The 18,682-nt window shown below is 43.7% G+C and overlaps 1 protein-coding gene across 3 annotated transcripts in view; it reads left to right on the top strand.

Annotated features, from left to right (window-relative positions):
- Positions 1–17,238, top strand: part of ACSM5 (acyl-CoA synthetase medium chain family member 5) — a 29,451-nt gene extending 12,213 nt beyond the window's left edge. Inside the window, exons 7-14 of one of the 3 annotated variants that reach the window (XM_030800125.1) lie at positions 3,345–3,424; positions 5,557–5,680; positions 6,850–6,930; positions 7,076–7,177; positions 12,904–13,031; positions 13,120–13,219; positions 15,699–15,818; positions 16,252–17,238. In XM_030800125.1, coding sequence (XP_030655985.1) covers positions 3,345–3,424; positions 5,557–5,680; positions 6,850–6,930; positions 7,076–7,177; positions 12,904–13,031; positions 13,120–13,219; positions 15,699–15,818; positions 16,252–16,335 — 819 coding nt within the window. In that variant the 3' untranslated portion in view covers positions 16,336–17,238. Of the gene's footprint in view, positions 1–3,344; positions 3,425–5,556; positions 5,681–6,849; positions 6,931–7,075; positions 7,178–12,903; positions 13,032–13,119; positions 13,220–13,544; positions 13,665–15,698; positions 15,819–16,251 lie in introns of those variants that run through there. The other 2 variants (XM_030800119.1, XM_030800127.1) reach the window with 2 other exon arrangements.
- Positions 17,239–18,682: the final 1,444 nt, after the last annotated feature.

Here is an 18,682-nt window from a genome sequence, read left to right as displayed (position 1 = left end):
AGTCCTGGTGACTCCTGCTCAGCCTCCCAGGGTCTTCTCATGGGGAGGGAGGAGATTGGTGCCCCCACTCAAGACACAGGTCACCTTTCTTCCGCCCCCCACATCCTAACTGTCATTCCTTAAAATGTCAGAGGACCCTTCTGCTGTTATTATTTGTACTGAGATAAGCTGTATCACATGGTAGCTAACTGCACAGGCTGTGCCATCAGTCAAAGAGTCAGACCTGGTCTCTGATCCTACACCTTTGATTCGCTAGCTGTGTGGCCTTGGGGAAATTGCCTAACCTCCCTGAGCTGCAGCTTCAGCCTCACCTGTAAGAAAGGGATAACATATCTCTATAGAGTTTCACGAGAATGAAATGATACAAGGCAAAGGGGCCAGCACATCGTAGGTTCTTTTTTGAAATAATTTTTAATTTTTGTGGATACATAGTAGGTGTATATATTTATGGGGTACATGAGGTATTTTGATGTAGGCATGCAAGGCATGAAAATCACATCATAGAGAATGGGGTATCCATCCCCTCAAAGCATTTCTCTTTTGTGTTACAATCTAATTATACTCTTTCAGTTATTTTAAAATGTACAATTAAGTTTTTATTGACTATAGTCACCCTGATGTGCTTTAAAATAATAGTTCTTATTCATTCATTCTATTATTTTGGTACTAACTAACCGTCCCCATCTTTCTCCCAGCCCCCATCTACCCGTCCCAGCCTCTGGTGATCATCCTTCTAATCTCTGTTTCGATGAGTTCAATTGTTTTGACTTTTAAATCTCACAAATAAGTGAGAAAATGTGAAGTTAGTCTTTATGTGCCTGGCTTATTTCACTTAACATAATGATCTCCAGTTCCACCCATGTTGCTGCAAATGACAGGACCTCATTCTTTTTTATGGATCCGTTGTGTATATGTACATTTTCTTTATCCATTCATTTGTTGATGGACACTTAGGTTGCTTCAAAACATAGTAGATTCTTTTTTTAAAAAAAAAAAATTTCATAGGTTATTGGGGAACAGGTGGTGTTTGGTTACATGAGTAAGCTCTTTAGTGGTGATTGTAAGATTTTGGTGCACCCATCACCTGAGCAATATACACTGCAGCCAATTTGTCATCTTTTATCCCTCACCCCCTTCCACCCTTTCCTCCAAGTCCCCAAGTCCATTGTGTCACTCTTATGCCTTTGCATCCTCATAGCTTAGCTCCCACTTATGAGGGAGAACATAAAATGTTTGGTTTTCCATTTCTGAGTTACTTTACTTAGAATAATAGTCTCCAATCTCATCCAGGTCCCTGCGAATGCCATTAATTCATTCCTTTTTATGGCTGAGTTGTATTCCATTATATATATTTATATACCACAGTTTCTTTGTCCATTTGTTGATTTATGGGCATTTGGTTGGTTCCACATTTTTGCAACTGGAAACTGTGCTGCTATAAACATGTATGTGCAAGTATCTTTTTCATATAATGCCTTCTTTTCCTCTGGGTAGATATCCAGTAGTGGGATTGCTGGATCAAATGGCAGTTCTACTTTTAGTTCTTTAAGGAATCTCCACGCTGTTTTCCACAGTGGTTGTACTAGTTTACATTCCTACCAGCAATGTAGAAGTGTTCCTTGTTCACTGCATCCATGCCAACATCTATTATTTTTTTGATTTTTTGATTATGGCCATTCTTGCAGGAATAAGCTGGTATCGCATGGTGGACCAAATATAGTAGATTCTTAACCCATACTGATTGTTATCATCATGATCAAACTCATCACCACCATTATCCATGTAGTGCTTGATCAGCCAATGTATGGACCTTCTCCTTGCACTGCCCCCAGCTCTCATATAGTGTTTTCATTATCTATTGCTATGTAATAAATTATACCCAAACTTAGCACTTTACACACAAGCATTTATCTCACAGTTTCTGATGGTCAGGAAGCTGGAGGCAGCTTAATGAGGGGGGTTTGGGAGCAGGGTCTCTCATGAGGTTGCAATCAAGAGGTCAGCAAGGTATGCTCATGTTCATAGCAGCACTAACAATAACTAAAAGGTGAAAGCAACACAAGTGTCCATCCACAGATGAATGAATAAGCAAAATGTGGTGTATATGTACAATGGAATATTACCCAGCCTTAAAAAGGAAGGACGTCTTGTTGTATGATATAACGTGGATAACCCTTGAGGACATTATGCTAAGTGAAACATGCCAGTCATACAAGGACAAATATTGTATGATTCCGCTTACATGAGATACCAAGAGTAGTCAAATTCATAGAGACAGAAAGTACAATGGTGTTTACCAGGAGTTAGGGGAGAGAGTAATGGGAAATTATTGTGTAATGGGTACAGAGTTTAAGTTTGAGAAGATAAAAATAGTTCTGGAGGTGGATGGTAGCAATGGTTGCACAACACTGTGGAAATATTTAATCCCACTGGACTATACACTTAAAAACCGTTCCAATGGGCAAATTCTATGTTGTGTGTATTTTAGCACAATAATTTTAAAGAAGATATTTGCTAGGACTGCAATCATCTTAAGGATTGACTGAAGCTGGAAAATCGCTTAAAAATTCACTGGTGGCCGGGCGCAGTGGTTCATACCTGTAATCCCAGCACTTTGGGAGGCCAAGGCAGGTGAATCATGAGGTCAAGAGTTCAAGACCAGCCTGGCCAAGACAGTGAAACCCCATTTCTACTAAAAATACAAAAATTAGCTGGGCATGGTGGCGGGCACCTGTAATCCCAGCTACTTGGGAGTCTGAGGCAGAGAATTGCTTGAACCCGGGAGGCAGAGGTTGCAGTGAGCTGAGATCTTGCCACTGCACTCCAGCCTGGGTGACAGAGTGAGACTTCATCTCAAAAAACAAAACGAAACAAAACAAAAACCTCACTGGTGGTTTTTATTAGACTTCAATTTCTCACTGGGCGTTTGCTAGAGTCTCCAGTTTCTCACCGTGTGCACCTGTCCATAGGATGGCTTGAGCATACTCAAAACATGGTGGCTTGCTTCCCCCAGAACAAGGGATCCAAGAAAGGGAGAGAGACAGAACATCCAAGACAGAAGCCATAGTCTTTGTATAACTGAATCTTGAAAGTGGTGTTCATCACCTTGGCAGTGTACCATTGCTGTCACAGACCCACTTTGGTATGAGATGAGAGGGGATTCCTTCAAAGGTGCAAATGCCAGGAAGTAGGGGTCACTGGGCACCATCTTGGCTGCTGGATTCCACACATAGTTTTCAGCTTCTCTGCTTTGGTACTGAGACTATAAAGATGCATTTGGCTCCATCTTCATGGTCTCACCCCAGTGATTCTAAGGACATCTTTCACGCTTTGTTTTTGTTTAGACTCTCTCCACATTCCCGATAACCACCCTCTGCTGTGTCCCAACCATCTTTCGGCTGCTTGTGCAGGAGGATCTGACCAGGTACAGCCCATCTATTTGGTGCTTTGAGGGCCTAAGTATGTGAATACACAGCATGGGTATCCACACACACAACTACCCTCTCATTCGAACTCTCTTTCTTTCTCTGTCTCTCCCTCTATACATTTTTCTGCCTCTCTCTTTGCCTCTCTCTGGCACACACATTTATACACATACACATTGACAAGTCAACATATCTGTAAATCTCACAGATGCCCCTCAAGAACAAGCTTCTGACCCCCCAAAATTTGCATCCAGATGGAACTAAATAGATTTAAGGCAGACTGAAATTTTAGCACCTGAGATAGGCTTCTCCTCACACCATACACCCATGGGCTATTCTGTCAGCAGTGTGTCTGCTACTTCTGTGAGGCGAGAGAAATGATTGGACAGTTGTTAGCCACCTATGGAGTGGGGTTTGTGGCCAGGGCTCTCAGGTCTGGTGAAACTAACAAGCCCGCACCACAATAGATGCCCCAACTCTCAGCCTCAGACTAACCCCAGCCAACTGTTCTCTGAGCACATGCCATTGGGCACCCAAGAGAAAGGGACAAGGCACTGATGATGGCTCCATCCTGGGTGAAGCCAAAGCAACATCTTCTGGCAGAACAGGGCTAGTTGCTGGGATATATGGAGAGAGGCCCACCGTCCTTCAGTATCCACCAACTGTGACCTGTTCTCCCTCTTTTGTCCTCCCCCAAGTCATGAGGAGTCGTCCTCTCGTCTTTTCTAATCACATGAATCTACCCACCAAGTGTCCAAAAGAGGGAGTTTTTATATGCTTCTAAAAGTGAATTCTTCTCCAATGTAAGAAAATCATCCCATTCATTGATCTGATGTGTGCATCTCCACATGATGATTTTGGCTGAAAGCAAGCTCCAAGTACCTTGTTAAGATCAATGTCGGGCCGGGCGCAGTGGCTTACGCCTGTAATCCCAGCACTTTGGGAGGCCGAGGCGGGCAGATCACAAGGTCAGGAGATCGAGACCATCCTGGCTAACACAGTGGAACCCCGTCTCTACTAAAAATACAAAAAATTAGCCGGGCGAGGTGGTGGCGCCTGTAATCCCAGCTACTCGGGAGGCTGAGGCAGGAGAATGGCGTGAACCCTGGGGGATGGAGCCTGCAGTGAGCCGAGATCGTGCCACTGCACTCCAGCCTGGGCGACAGTGAGACTCCATCTCAAAAAAAAAAAAAAAAAAAAAAAAAAAAAGAACAATGTCGTTGAATGCTCTTTGGTAATAATAAGTAACTTAATCAAGCCAATTTGATCTCCCCTCTCCTCTAAGATTAAAAATGTACTTGCAATCACTGATTTTTTTTTTGTAGTTTGGATGATTTGTTGAACAGAGAGGGCGTTTTGCAACATAACATCTGTAGGAATTTTTGGGATTCTTAGGGGGCTAATTTTTATCTTTTCAATTTTCTTTCCTTTCTTTTCCTTTTCCTTTTATTTTTATTTATTTATTTATTTTAGAGACAGAGTCTTGCTCTGTCGCCCAGGCTGGAGTGCAGTGGCATGATCTCGGCTCACTGCAACATCCGCCTCCCAGGTTCCAGCTTTCCTCCCACCTCAACCTTCTAAGTAGCTGGGACTACAGGCATGTGCCACCATACCCGGCTAATTTTTAGTATTTTTTGGTAGAGACGGGGTTTTACCACATTGACCAGGCTGGTCTTCAACTCCTGAGCTCAAGCAATCTGCCCACCTTGGCCTCCCAAAGTGCTGGGACTACAGGTGTGAGCCATGGTGCCTGGCCTATCTTTTCAATTTCTAATTGATCTATCTATCCTTTTCAATCAGATTATTGTCCTAACCAATTTATTATCAATCAATTTTTTTCCAACTAAATTATTTTGGCCAAGTTACCTGGAACTCACCGTATTATGCCAAAACCTATTATATGAGCTTCTGATTTTATCCCACACTCAGATAGGATGGATCTTTGAGAAATTATCTGTCCATGAGGAGCGTGGTTGCAAAGCCAGAGGATGGACTCACTTAGAGCAGATTAAAAAGCAGGGGCATCTACCCTCTAGTGCCTGTGGGTGTTTGCATCTGGGCAGTGGCACCAGAGGGCGGGGTGGTATGAAGATCCTGACCATAGGTGGCCTTGTTTTCCTGCCTGAGAAAGGTACCAGTTTCAGAGCCTGAGGCACTGTTTGACTGGAGGAGAGGCCCTCAACCCTGACGTGAGGGAGAAGTGGAAACGCCAGACAGGCGTGGAGCTGTATGAAGGCTATGGACAGTCTGAAACGGTGAGTGCTGGAGGGGCCAGGTCCCTGCCTTAGGTCCCCTCGAGAGCCTCCTGCCTCTCCGGTTGTCACCTCCCTGAAGCTTCTCAGGGACCACCCTGCCCCCAGGGGAGAAGCTGATAACAAAATTCCGTCAGCTTTCCTTCCCTTTTGATTTCCATATGTTCTCACTTATAAGTGGGAGCAAAGCTATGAGGATGCAAAGACATATAGAGTGGTATAAAATACTTTGGAGACTCAGAAGGAGGAAGGTGGGAGGAGGGGCGTGAGGGTAAAAAAAAAACTACATATTGGGTATAATGTACACTACTCAGTTGACAGATGCACTAAAATCTCAGGATTCACCACTATAGAATTCATCCGTGTTACCAAAAAACGCGCGTACCCAAAAAGCTATTGAAATAGCCACACACACACACACACACACACACACTTCTTAAAAATTAAAAAAGGTAATTTAAAGTACTTTTACAATTACACCATGACCAGCAAACCAGCCCTCACTGCTGAAGGCATTGTTTATCTCTACCAAGACAGCCTACATCTGCCACTATTCAGAGTCCAAGATTCTAAGCAGCGTCCTCTACAGTCATCTAGGAAGAGATCTGGGGATCAACCGAGTCTTTTGGCTTAGAGATGCATTAAATTCTTTATGTCTGAGTATCCACTGGAGTGCTCCATAATTGTTTGTTGACTATGGAAAGAAAAGAAGAAAGAAAGGCAAGAAAGAGGGAAGAAAATAGGAAGAAAATGAAGAAGGAAGGGAAAGAGGAAATAAAGGAAAAAGGAAGAAAGGACGGGGAAAAAGATGAAAGGAAGGAAGGAAATAGGGAACAAAGAAGAAGGGAGGAGAGAGGAAAATGGAGAACGAAATAACTGGGAAAGGAATGAAAAAACTTCCTTCCGGAAGAAAACAAGAATGGGGAAAGAAAGGAAAGAAAGAGGAAAGGAAAGAAGGAAAGGAAGGAGTGAGGGAGGAAGAAAAAAGAAAAGAAAGAAGGGAGGAAGAAAGGAGAGAAATGGAGAGAAGAGAAGGGAAAGAAAGAAGAAAGTGAGGGAGGAGAAAAAAGAGGATGAGAGAAAGAGTTATCAGGCAGGGTGAGAGAAAGGCATGGCCCAAGAAAGAAGCTAAGTGGAAAGGCTCTTCTTTATCCGTACTGCTTTCTCCCCAGGTTGTCGTCTGTGCCAATCCAAAAGGCATGAAAATCAAGTCTGGATCCATGGGGAAGGCGTCCCCACCCTACGATGTGCAGGTAGCAGCCTCCCCCAACTTCTGGCAAGGCCTGGCGTGGAGAGGAGGAGGACACACAGGCCTGGCTGTCATGGGCTGCTGGGCTGCTGGAGGGGCCCAGGGTGTAGACACTCATATATGCACCTCTGTGATGATCTCCTTGCCAGATTGTGGATGATGAGGGTAACGTCCTGCCTCCTGGAGAAGAGGGGAATGTTGCCATCCGTATCAGACCCACCCGGCCCTTCTGTTTCTTCAATTGCTATTTGGTAAGAGATGGGGAACAGCCGTTCTCATGACGGTGACTGTGTGCTAAGCACTGTGCACCACACTTTGTAAATATCTATTTGTTTAATCCTTACAATGACTGCATGAGGTAGGTTGCTACTATTATTGATAAAGTTCTGTTATTGGTAAGGAAGACTATTGTTGATAAGCTACTACAAAGGTGAAGTGACTTATCCAGCATCATGCAACTAGTACAGGCACGACATGGGATTTAAACGTGGGTGTGTCTGAAAGAGCAAACATGTGACATGAGGGCAGCATCGTGGTTTTAATGAGGAGAAAATTGAGGTGCAGTAAAGGAAAGGAGCTTCTGAAGGTCAAACTGCAGCTGGTTGCAGTGGCTCACACCTGTAATCCCAGCACTTTGGGAGGCCGAGGAAGGTGGATCACCTGAGGTCAGGAGTTCAACACCAGCCTTGTCAACACAGTGAAACCCCGTCTCTACCAAAAATACAAAAATTAGCCAGGCATAGTGGTGTGCGCCTCTATTCCCAGCTACTTGGGAGGCTGAGGCAGGAGAATCACTTGAATTGGGGAGGAGGAGGCTGCAGTGAGCCAAGATCGCACCACCGCACTCCAGCCTGGGTGAGAGAACGAGACTCCGTCTCAAATAATAATAATAATAATAATAATAAAATAAATAAATAAATACATAAAGGTCAAACTGCACTATTGTCAGAGCTGTCTTCAGGATTCTCTTTGTGCTTCGCTAGCAGGGCACAAACCTGGGATTTCAGTCCAAGTTTCTGGGATGATTCAGTAACTGCTTCTCTTTTGTATTCACCTTGGCTGGTGTTTATGTTGGGCTTTCTTTTCTTCACAGCTTTCTCTATAAAACTCTCAGACCTGGCTGTGCATTAGAAACATCTGGCAAGCCTCAGTTATTGCTGATGTTTGAGCCTCACCTCAGTCTAATTAAAATCAACATTTCTGATGGTGTGGATCAGTTTCCCAGGCAATTCGAATGTCAAGCCTCAGAGCCACTGCTTAATAGAAATACCATCTCATGTGTCTACTAAGCTGTCAATCAGCTACAGAATTAGAAGGAGCAGAAATAAATCAGTCCATTTCTTTTTGGAATGTTGCATTTTAGTGGTTTTTCTGTCACTACAGGAGAAATAATCTTCTACTTTATTTTGTTTAAAATCACAGAAACTTACAAAAACCCACAACATAGTAATCATGCCAAGCTGAGATTATGTTAACATTTTAATGTATTTTCTGCTAATAAGTCTTGGAAACATCAGTAAATCTTTGACCCCACTGAAAAAATGTATTCATTCGTTATTTATTGTGGACTTTGTGCTGCTGGGTGTGGAACAGGACTCTGGTACTTACTGCACTTGTACACTTTCTTTCTGGTTGTGAGATTTTTCCACTGAGTGTACTAAAGTAATTGGAAAAGTTATTTGCTAGACAAGAATCTTTAGTTTTTTTGACTGTTTCTTTCCATCACCTGTACCAACAGTTAGTTTTCTTTCCAGATCATTCCTCTTTTTTTTTTTTTTTTTTTTGCGACAGTGTCTTCTCACTCTATTGCCCAGGAGTACAGTGGTGCGATCTTGGCTCACTGTACTTCTGCCTCCTGGGCTCAAGCAACTCTTGTGCTCCAGTCTCCCGAATAACTGGGACTACAGACGCACGCCACTTCACGGGGGTAATTTTGGTACTTTTAGTAGAGACAGGGTTTCGCCACCTTGGCCAGACTGGTCTGGAATTTCTGGCCTCAAGTGATCTGCCCGCCTCGGCCTCCCAAAGTGCTGGGATTACAGGCATCAGCCACAGTGCCCAGCCCAGCTCATTCTTAATTAAGAGAAAAATATTAAATCTCTTCATGGGAATCAGGAAACATGTGAAAATTATTATAGAGGATCTCAGACCAAAATTGTTCTGCGATTTTTGATAAGCTAAGCTCATACTCCCCCCACAATAAACATAAACATTTCAGATTCACGTTGGTCATTCTCATTTAGCTGAAGTTGCACGTCAGTTAAATGAATATGCCCATATCAACTTTATATCCCATATAAGGAATGTGCTTATTTTCCTAGGGAAACAAACTGTCAAATGCACAAATATTTGTTATAGTGCTGACTGTTTATAACAGATAAAAAAGGTGGAGGGACTATCTAAATTTCTAATACCAGAAATTAGTTATGTAAAGGATTATATTATAGAATTGTAAAAAAAGCAAAAAAAAAAAAAAAAAAAAGAAAAAGAAAGAAAAGGAGAAAAAGAAGAGAAAAAAAATTTAAAAAAAGAACCCAAATTTCTAACAACAGGAATTTATTCAAATATATAATATCACCACCACACAGAAATATTATGCAACTATTTAATACAATTTTTTTTGGAAGCAGGGTCTCATTCTGTCACCAAGGCTGGAGTGCAGTGGCACAATCATGGCCACTGCAGCTTCGACTTCCTGGGCTCAGGTGATCCTCCCAACTCAGCCTCCCGAGTAGCTGGAACTACAGGCACACGCCACCACACCCGGCTAATTTTTGTATTATTATTATTATTTTTTTTTTGTAAAGATGGGGTTTCACCATGTTGCCTAGGCTAGTCTTGAATTCCTGGGCTCAAGTGATCCACCTGCCTCAGCCCACCAAAATGCTAGGATTACAGGCATGAGCCACCACTCCCATCCTATAGGAGTTCTTAATATATTCTTGATGTCGGTCCTTCGTTTGTTATAAGAGTTGCTAACATCTTCCTGCCTGGTTGTAGCTTATCTTTTCACTTTCTTTCACTTTCTTTAAGCTATTTTTGTTGAACAGAAGCATTTATTTCCATGTCATCAAATCATTAAGTTTTTAAATGTTAAGGATAGTGCTTTTTGTGTCTTATAAAATCATTTTCAACTTTGGGGTAGAAAATACACATATTCAATAGTTTCTTCCAATAGTTTTATAGTTCTGCTTTTGACATTTAAGTTTATAATCCATCTGTAGTTAATGTATGCATGGTATGAGATAGGGGTCTATTTTATTTTTTTCTATATGAAAAGCCAATTTGTTGAATAAATCCTCCTTTTCCCAGTTATCTGTCATGCTAATTTTGTCAGATATAAAAGTTTAATATAGGCCAGGTGTGGTGGCTCACCCCTGTAATCCTAGCATTTTGGGAAGCCAAGGCGGGTGGATCACCTGAGGTCAGAAGTTCGAGACCAGCCTGACCAATATGGTGAAAACCCGTCTCTACTAAAACTACAAAAACTAGCTGTGTGTGGTGGCGGGCACCTGTAGTCCCAGCTACTTGGGAGGCTGAGACAGAAGAATTGCTTGAACCTGGGAGGCAGAGGTTGCAGTGAGCCAAGATCACACCACTGCACTCCAGCCTGGGAGATAGAGTGGGAATCCATCTCAAATAAGTAAATAAATAAATAAATAAATTTTTAAAAGTTTGATATAGTCATACATAGGTTTTGGCACTTTCTTGTATTTCCTTGATCACTTACTCTGTCCCTGCACTGATAACATAAAGTCTTATCCACAAAAGCATTACCACAAGTCTTCGTATGTGGGAGAACAATTCTATCCTTGTTATTCAACTTATTTAGAAGTGTTTTACCTATTCTTAGCCCTTTGCTCATTCATTTACATTTTAGAATCAACTTGTGAAGTTCCTTGGAAAATGTTTGCTAGCATTTTGATTAGAACTATATTGTCTATAAAACAACTTAGGGATAATTGACATCTCTATTAATTAACTCTTTGTTTTGTTTTGAGACAGAGTCTTGCTCTGTCACCCAGGCTGGAGTGCAGTGGTGTGATCTTGGCTCACTGCAGCCTCCGCCTCCCGGGTTCAAGTGATTCTCCTGCCTCAGCCTCCCAAGTAGCTGGGATTACAGGTGCCCGCTGCCACACCTGGCTAATTTTTGTATTTTTAGTAAAGATGGGGTTTCGCCATGTTGGCCAGGCTGGTCTTGAACTCCTGACCTCAGGTGATCCGCCCACCTTGGCCTCCCGAAGTGCTGGGATTACAGGCATGAGCCACTGCACCAGGCCGATTAAGTCTTTCTTTCACTTTATTTATATCTTCTTTAATGTTGTGTAGAGTTTTAAGTTTTCTCCATACACATCTCAGAGATTTTGTGTTAGATGTATTTTTAGGTATTGGTAGCTTATATTTTTTCTTTTTTCTCAAAAGGTCCTTGTTCAATTGAGATATAATTTATCTACAGTAAAATTCACCCATGTTAAGTGTGCAAGTCGATGACTTTTAACACATGTGCGCCCCTGTGTAACTGCCACCACAGTTGAATATGGAACATTTTTCACTCCCTTGACAGGCAATCCTCTCCACTCCAGACCCAGCAATTGATAAATTGTTTGTCGTCAGTATATAATAATTTTGCATTTTTAAAAAAAGAACTTCATACAAATGGAATCACAAACTATTCCAGTTTGTCCGTCTGGGTTCTTTTACTCAGTATGATGTTGCTGTAAGTCATCTGTGTGGTTTCATGTATTTTTATTGCTGAGTAGTAGCTTTTTCTTTGAAACTTTGAGAATCAGAGTTTGATTGTTTTTCTCTTTCCTCTACTCTTGCCCCACACCAATGAGCTTTTTGGTGAGCCCTTCTCCCTCCCTCCCTCCCTTCCTTCCTTCCTTTCCTTCTTTCTTTTCTTTTCTTTCCTTCCTTCCTTCCTTTCTTCCTTCCTTCTTTCTTTTCTTTTCTTTCCTTCCTTCCTTCCTTTCTTCTTTTCTTCCTTCCTTTCTTCTTTCTTTCTTTTCCTTCCTTCCTTCCTTTTTTCTTTCTTTCCTTCTTTCCTTCTTTCTTTCTCTTTCTTTCTTTCTTTTCTTTCTTTTCTTTTCTTCCTTTCTTTTCCTTCCTCCCTCCCTCCCTTTTCTTCTGTCTTTCTTTTATCCCTTCTCTTCCCTTCCCTCCCCCTCCCCTCTCCTCCCCTCCCCTCCCCTCCCCTCCCCTTCCTTTCCTTTCCTTTGTTTCCTACTTGGAGTCTTGCCCTGTAGCCCAGGCTGGAGTGCAGTGGCACAATATGCAATCTCGTCCTGTAGCTCAGGCTGGAGTGCGGTGGTGCAATCTTGCAACCTCGCCCTATAGTCCAGGCTGGAGTGCAGTGGCACAATCTCAGCTCACTGCAACCTCTGCCTCTCAGGTTTAAGCAATTCTCCTGCCTCAGCCTCCTGAGTAGCTGGGATTACAGGCATGCACCACCACACCCAGCTAATTTTTTTATTTTTAGTAGAGACAGGGTTTCACTACGTTGGCCAGCTGGTCTTGAATTCCAGACCTCAAGTGATCCACCCACCTCAGCCTCCCACAGTGCTGGGATTACAGGCATGAGCCACCACACCCGGCCTAGCCCTTCACTTTCTACCCTCAGTGATTCTTGAATGCAAAGAGTATTCATGTGTTCTCTTGTCCTAAAAAACACAGCCAGTGGCCCTGTGACCACCCTCCTGCTTTCAACTATGCTTTCTAGACCCCCTTCTAAGGATAGTGGTGGGTGGCTGCCCTTAACCATTCGCTGGCAGCTTGATTCCAATCAAAAGCGGGAAATCCCACAACTAAATAGGGCCATAGCTCCCTGTCCATTGGGGAACTCTGGGCAGCCTGGACTTTAGGAACTGCTGAACTTTCTGTTGACTGGTCTCCAGCTTCCTACAGGGGGCTACTGGGGCAGTAACTGGCCTTAGCAGCTGTTCTCAGAGGTCCTTCACAGGTTTTCTTTGTCTTTCAGGACAATCCTGAGAAGACAGCTGCATCAGAACAAGGGGACTTTTACATCACAGGGGACCGAGCTCGCATGGACAAGGATGGCTACTTTTGGTTCGTGGGAAGAAATGATGATGTGATCAATTCTTCAAGGTCAAGCTGTCTGCACTTTCCTCCTCCCTTTGAAGTTTCATGGGGGTTGAGGGAAGCCCACTTGAAAGAGTTTGTTTTTCCCTTCCAGCTACCGGATCGGGCCTGTTGAAGTGGAAAGCGCCCTGGCAGAGCATCCTGCCGTCCTGGAGTCGGCCGTGGTCAGCAGCCCAGACCCCATCAGGGGAGAGGTAACCAGTGCACCCAAGAACATGGCCTCCTGCTTCTGTACATATTAGCACCCAGCAGAACAAGCAGGAAGGCTCAGATTGTCCTGTATTTCGCCTCCATCCATGTGCCACAAAGTTGAAATGCCACCATCAGACACACGTTGCCTTCATGTCTTTAGAGATACAATTACTCTCTAAAGGGACATAATGGGAAAACACCAACACTTTGCTTTTAAGTGGACACAACTGCATCCCAAAGAGGCTGGCTATGGGGCAGGAGATCTTAGGGGGAGGTGCAGGCTCTGTTACCCATCCTGTCTAATAAAAAGTCATTTTCTATTTGCAGATGAGGACATAGCGAGCACACCAGTCACGGCTGCTGATGGCTGTAACCTGAGAGGGATAGAATATGTATCCAAAATGACATTGATATACCAGAAAGATGGGCCAAATTTAATAAGCTGGGCTTTCATAGGAGAAATCTTTTTTTTTTTTTTTTTTGAGAAGGAGTCTTGCTCTGTTGCCCAGGCTGAAGTGCCGTGGCACGATCTTGGCTCACTGCAACCTCCGCCTCCCAGGTTCAAGCGATCTTCCTGCCTCAGCCCCCTCAGTAGCTGGGATTACAGGCACGTGTCACCACGCCTGGCTAATTTTTGTATTTTTAGTAGAGACAGGGTTTCGCCTTGTTGGCCAGGCTGGAGGTCTTAAACTCTTGACCTCAGGTCATCCACCCACCCCAGCCTCCCAAAGTGCTGGGATTACAGGCATGAGTCACTGTGCCCAGCCAGGAGAAACCAAAGTGCTGGGATTACAGGCATGAGTCACTGTGCCTGGCCAGGAGAAATCTTTCTGTGGGTCCCAGAGGAATGCATAGTATGGGCAAGATCAGCTTACAGGCAGACTTAGGTACTTTTCACTGGCTTACATCCAACATAATCCTAAAGCACAACAATTACCTTTTGAAAGTTAGTGCAATATCAGCCTGCATTCTCAGAAGCATGAGGACCGCAGGAGAGATTCTTGAAGTCTGGTTCTTGGACTGCTTGTAACTGTATCATCTGAGATTCTTGTTTAAAATATAGATTTGTAGACCTAAAGTCAGACTTACCGAATCATAATGACTGGGAATGCAGCCCAGAGAATCTGCATTTTAGCCAGCCACTCTTGGCCAAGTGATTCCCCTCTAAAACCCAAAGCCATTAATATAGAATAAGGGAGGTGTGGAGTCCCACTGATGTGCTGAAGAAATCATACCTCAAACGTACGCCTAGTTCTGCATGCCGTGAGTTAACTGGGACTGTGACAAATGGCTGTGTGCTCAAATTTAATCCATGTATAGTGCTTAGAACTGAGTCTGGTGTGTAGAAAGTGCCCAACAAATGGGCCGGACACGGTGGCTCACATCTGTAATCCCAGCACTTTGGGAGGCCAAGGCGGGTGGATCGCAAGGTCAGGAGATGGAGACCATCCTGGCTAACACGGTGAAACCCCGTCTCTACTAAAAATACTAAAAATTAGCCGGGCGTGGCGGTGGGCGCCTATAGTCCCAGCTACTCGGGAGGCTGAGGCAGGAGAATGGCGTGAACCCGGGAGGCAGAACTTGCAGTGAGCCGAGATCGCGCCACTGAGCTCTAGCCTGGGCGACAGGGTGCGACTCCGTCTCAAAAAAAAAAAAAGTGTCCAACAAATATTTAGTAGTTACAGTAGTAAGAGGAAGCTCTTTCTAAAAGCATATCTGTCTGAACATGAAATGACAATGGACTTCCTCCCTGTGGGAAGTATGCAAGGACAGTGAGCTACCCCTTTAATAGAATACTCTTAACAGATAGGAATGCTGGAATTAATAAGCATCCAAGTGACTTTCCATTCCTAACAGAAACTATGTTCTGTTTGTTTGTGCTTGAGTCTGGGACACTTCCTCCTCCTGCCTGGCATAAGACAGCCTGCAGGAAATATGTGGGCAGAGAGACCCAAGGTGCAGAATGTCCCTTGGGATGTCTGGAACAGAAGTGGTGCAGTCCAGGGTCTGCTGATTGCAAATGTTCATCCATGCAGACCCCCAAAGACCTAGTTCCCCTTGAAAGTGACTGCATTTTCCTCAATCCCACCTGTTCAAACTCATGCCTACCTACCTTTCTCATTAGGAAAATATGGAAGAAAATGGCCCTAGGAGTTTATGAACCTCTTTTCTCCAAAATATTTGCTTCTTAAGAGAAGTGATGTTGGCTTCAAATGGTGTCATTCCAAGTATGGGGAGTAATTTGAGAAATAGGTAGGAGTTTGAAATCATCCCAGAAAGGTCAATCCTCCTAATAGTCACACCTGGAAAGGCCAGCAAAAGAAAAATTGATGTTGTTTGTGTCACTGGCTGTGCCCCAAAAAAACTAGTAGAACTTTCATGGTGCAAAGATAAATGTAGGCACTTATTCAAGGCTCACTTAAGGAGAAAAGAGTTGTTATACGAGGCCTGATCTTTTCTGGGTATTTTGTTTTCCTGCAGGTGGTTAAGGCATTTATAGTCCTTACTCCAGCCTACTCCTCTCATGACCCAGAGGCACTAGTGCGGGAACTCCAGGAGCATGTGAAAAGGGTGACTGCTCCATACAAATACCCCAGGAAGGTAAACATCAGGGTTTCCAGGGCACAGTGATCTGGGAATCGGATGGGCACGCTCTGCCTGGGCTCCCACTCAGGGCCAGGCTCTGTGCCAGGCACTGGATATATGGAGAAACTTGTAACCCTGGCTGCTGCTTCAGCTTTTTTCTGTATTTCTTCACTTGGGTTCTCCCCAAAGCACATTTTGTTCTTGCTCTAAGAACAGCCTAATCCCTACCGTAAATCAGATACAAGAGGTGGTGCTCAAATGCTATCAAAATGATCCTGTGCTCCAGGCTGCAGCTGTTTTGCCACTGGCCATTTAGGGGGAAAGCCTGAATCAGGGACGCTTTCCAAGGACAGGCAGACAGTAATGTCTCTTTCAAAACAAAAGTCTTTTTGAGAAATGATGATTTCCAAGTGTTTTTGTTTTGTTTTGTTTTGTGTTTGGTCACTAGGTGGTCTTTGTTTCAGAACTGCCAAAGACAGTTTCTGGAAAGATCCAAAGGAGTAAATTGCGAAGTCAGGAGTGGGGGAAATGAGGTGCAACCCCAGGAAGGCCCCATAGACCTCCGAAGACTCCACGAAAAACTAATGGATCACTGGTCAGCCCCCATGGGGAGCATCATCTCTTCAACCCTAAAGATGTCAAAGGCGTGCAGCTTCCAAACGGCATCCCCAGGATCACTGGGCAATGCTGGAAAGAGCAAAAGAATATCATTGGCCCTGACCACATAGATGCTGCACTGCCTAGCAAATGCTTGGTGGTTTGACTTCTCCCCCTGTCTGGGGACAGGCTCAGCATCTGCCCACTGGTCTCACTAAAAGCTTTCAGATTTCCCTCCATAGAACAGGTTACTGTAGGCTTGGGGCACTTGTGGGTACTCATTCTCTGCTAGTGGGAATGTAAAGGCTTCATCCTTTGTATGCAACCATTTGGTAAAAGTATGCAGGAACATAAAATAAAATATCCTTTAGCTCAGAAATTCTACCTTCGGGAATCACCACAAAAGAAAAAAAATCCAAATGCAGAAAATGTGTGGTGCACTAAGATGATCACGCAGCATTAAAACTAAAAAAAAAAATTAACAAATTAACATCCAAACAACAAAGAAATGATTAACAAAATTGTAGTAGATTAACTCAATAACATATGATGTGGCCATTAAAATATTTAAGGGTAGTTTGGTATGTCTTGGGAAAAGTGTAAGCTATATTAATTTTAAAAATCAGAATAAAAATATTTGCATACCGGAGAATCTGAACTCTGAAAAATAAAGGGAAAACTGTAGTTAATTGTTATTTTCCTGGAGATTGAGGAGGGAGGGAGAGAAAATAATGGATGGTAGTTTTTCTTCTTCCTTTTTCCACTACATTTCTGTATTTTCCAAGTTTTTGTACTAAGCACAAACAACTATTTTAATGAAAAAGTTATGTTAAAGAAAGCACACTCTGCTTCATGTCTAGTTCTTCCTGCACATACTCACAAATCATCCCCAAAGGCTGCTGTATTATGTCTGTATTAGTCAGCATTCTCCAGAGAAAGAGAAGCAACAGGACATATATAGACATAGGAGAGGGGATTTATGATGGGAATTGGCTCACTCGATTTTGGAGGCTGAGAAGTTCCACAATCTGTCATCTGCATGCTGGAGACCCAGGAAAGCCCATGTTATATTTCCATCTGAGTCCAAAGGCCTGAGAACCAGAAGAGCCAATGGTATAACTCCCTGTCCGAGTGCAAAGGATCGAGAACCAGGAGCTTCACCGTCTGAGGACAAGAAAAGACAGATGTTCTAGCCCAAAAGGAAGGAGCAAATTCCTCTTTTCTCCTTTTTCTCCTCTTCACGCCCTAATGGATTGGATGATGCCTGCCCACATGGGTGAGGGCAGATTTTCTTAGTCAATGGCTCTATCTCTAATATCACCTGCAAACGCCTCCCAGAGACACCCAGAAGTAATGTTCACAGCTATCTGGGGACTCTTAACCCAGTCAAGTTGACACCTAACATTAACCATCACAATGTCTTATCCAGGAGGGGCATAAGGACCTGCAGCCGCGGCTCAGGCCTGCAAACAGGAAAGGGTGGTTCTGGGAGCAACCCTGGAGGAAAAGCAGCAGATGGAAACTGAAGCAATCCCAGTGCTGCTGACCCCACCCCCAGCACCTCCACACCCTCCAGGGAAAATTCAGTGAGCACCTACTCAGTACCGAGCTCTGAGACTGCAGTGATATACCAAAGCCAGCCTAGTCCCTACCTATGTGAGTTTTCTGGGGCTGCCATAACAAAGTACAACAGACTGGGCCATTTAAACAACAGAAATTAATGTCCTCACCGTTGTGGAGGCTGGAGGTCTAGGATCAGGGGTTGGCAAGGTTGGTTTCATTCTGAGGACGTTTCCTTGGTTTGTAGATCGCCGACTTCTCCCTTTGTCTTCACGTGGTCTTTCTTCTGTGCACATGTGTCTGGGGCCCAATATCCTCTTCTTCTAAGGACACCTATCATGTCATTGGATTAGGGCCCACCCTCATGACCTCACTTTAACTTAATCACCTCTTTAAAAACCTTGTCTCCAAAGACAGTCACAATCTGAGGTACTGGGAGGAACTGGGGTATCTGGGGTTAGGACTTCAACATAAGAATTTGGGGAAACACATTTCAGCCCAAACCCTTGTAGAGTTTAGTCTAGTAGGAAGGTCATTATTATTTATCACAGAATAATGCAAATAAATGTACAATTGTAATGCCATGAAGAAAAGAATACATTTAAGACATAGACTGGGGGAACTGATCAAGACTTCAGGGGACTGAGGGTATCAGGGAGGCTTCTATAAGAAAGTCCCTGGACTGGGTGCAGTGGCTGATGTCTGTAACCCCAGCACTTTGG

Source organism: Nomascus leucogenys, chromosome 2 (genome assembly GCF_006542625.1).
Source record: "Nomascus leucogenys isolate Asia chromosome 2, Asia_NLE_v1, whole genome shotgun sequence".
NCBI classification, from domain to species: Eukaryota; Metazoa; Chordata; class Mammalia; order Primates; family Hylobatidae; genus Nomascus; species Nomascus leucogenys.
Note: the sequence above shows the minus strand (reverse complement) of the source record. Positions and strands in the feature narration are given on the sequence as shown.